At 33.3% G+C, this 1,689-nt stretch overlaps 1 protein-coding gene across 1 annotated transcript; it reads right to left on the bottom strand.

Annotated features, from left to right (window-relative positions):
- Positions 1 to 280: 280 nt before the first annotated feature.
- On the bottom strand, positions 281 to 705 carry LOC109592039 (uncharacterized; the record flags this gene model as incomplete). The annotated part of the gene is made up of 2 exons (XM_020007613.1): positions 281 to 589; positions 664 to 705. Coding segments are annotated over 2 exons (351 nt in total), but the record flags the coding sequence as incomplete, so codon positions are not given.
- Positions 706 to 1,689: the final 984 nt, after the last annotated feature.

The raw sequence follows: 1,689 nt of genomic DNA on the forward strand, positions 1-1,689 counted from the left end.
CAAGGCATCTATGCTAATATAAGGCTAGATTTTCATATTTATAGTTACATTTTATTCCTAATCCAGCGTTTATTTGCACATTGATTTGTTGATTACAGAATATATGGTACATGTACAGTATGTACTATGCAATCACAATAGAAAAGGATAAGAAATAACAACTTTTGTAAATCTAGGCACTAAACATTGCTGCAACAATTATTAGTGCATGCAAAATTGACAAGTACATGTATATTTGCAGAGATCAATAAAAAATAACTTTTACGGAGTATACACTGACCTAGCTCATCTAACATAGATTTTGCAAGATCCGCTGGGCTCCTTGAGTGTTGATTTATTAGTACTTTACAAAAATTAATCAGATACTGTCTTGAATAAAGAGAATCATCCAAGCCTTCTAAACCTGCCAATTGTCCTTCAATAGCATTCATCAGTTTGCTAGCTTTGGTATACATAGAATCTGCTGCTATATGAATTTCATTTTTGGTTTGTTGTGGTATGAGCTCTTCGGCATATAGTTTATCTGATATTCTTACAGGATCAGCAGACATTGCAGCAGTAAGAGTTGCTGATTTCACTTTCAGTATATCTAAAGAAGTACAAAAAATAATTTGACATTATGTTTAAATTATCATAGGCACATCATATACATTGTACATGTACCTGTAGTCATACGAACTGGTCTCAAATTGAGTTCAATATCTCCTGCAAGAACAAAAAATAATCACATTAGAAATATTCAGGCTTGAAGTTTGAACTACATAGGGAAGTTTAGATACAGAACTAATTCTAAAGGAGTTGATTAATATTAATAACATCTTTAATGAAGTAAAAGAACAGATAAGTTAACTGTCAAATTCCAGGGATTTTGTAAGTAGTAGCACTGTAATGGCAGTTACTTCAGCTGACCATTCAGATTGTGCTACGTAGGCTGTATATAGAGAATATTTTAGCACATTTTAATTCTGTTACTTTCAGAAAAAATGGCTGAGCTTGATGCTGAGACTGTTGAAGTCCATGTTAAAGTAATGCATGACGAAATAGTTTTAGTTTTTACTATAACATGCTAAAAATTAGTTTGGTGGAAGATGTAAAAGGCATAAAATATAGATTCTAAGTTAAATGTGCATGTATTTGTATATATTTAGATAGGACTGAAAGAATGGCAAAGTACATGCAGATAAAGTATTGTATTGATTTGTATAGAAAAAAATTGGATGGAAATTTTACTAAAAATGGTACATAATACATTTAGATGTACATTTACCAATTTTACTCACAAAATGTGTAATAAAGAAAAGGCATAAGCATGAAGCAAGTTACCTGAAGCTTTACACAGTATAGCATGGAAAATTTTAGAGACTGCAGACTCTGAGAAGTACATGTATTTTCAAGAGGCTCAGCCTGTTCCTCAGTCTGTTTGTTGGAAGCATACTGATCCTCCTGAAGAGGAAGTATATGGCCAGGAATAAATTCTGAGGTGGAGACTCTAGTCAAGTTATGTGTGTTAACTAGTCGGTTCGGTCAGGACCTCCAAAAGCACTACTTAATCCATACGTTTGGCTATCCAAACCATGGTCTTGTATCCACTCAGGACCTTATCGTGGTCACACATACTCTGTTGTAGTTGACACCTTCTCTAAATGGGTAAAAGTTATTGACATGCCCAGTATTACTTCAGAATGTACT

This window comes from Amphimedon queenslandica, unplaced genomic scaffold, assembly GCF_000090795.2.
Source record: "Amphimedon queenslandica unplaced genomic scaffold, v1.1 AMPQUscaffold_6479_Cont21562, whole genome shotgun sequence".
Lineage (NCBI taxonomy): Eukaryota > Metazoa > Porifera > Demospongiae > Haplosclerida > Niphatidae > Amphimedon > Amphimedon queenslandica.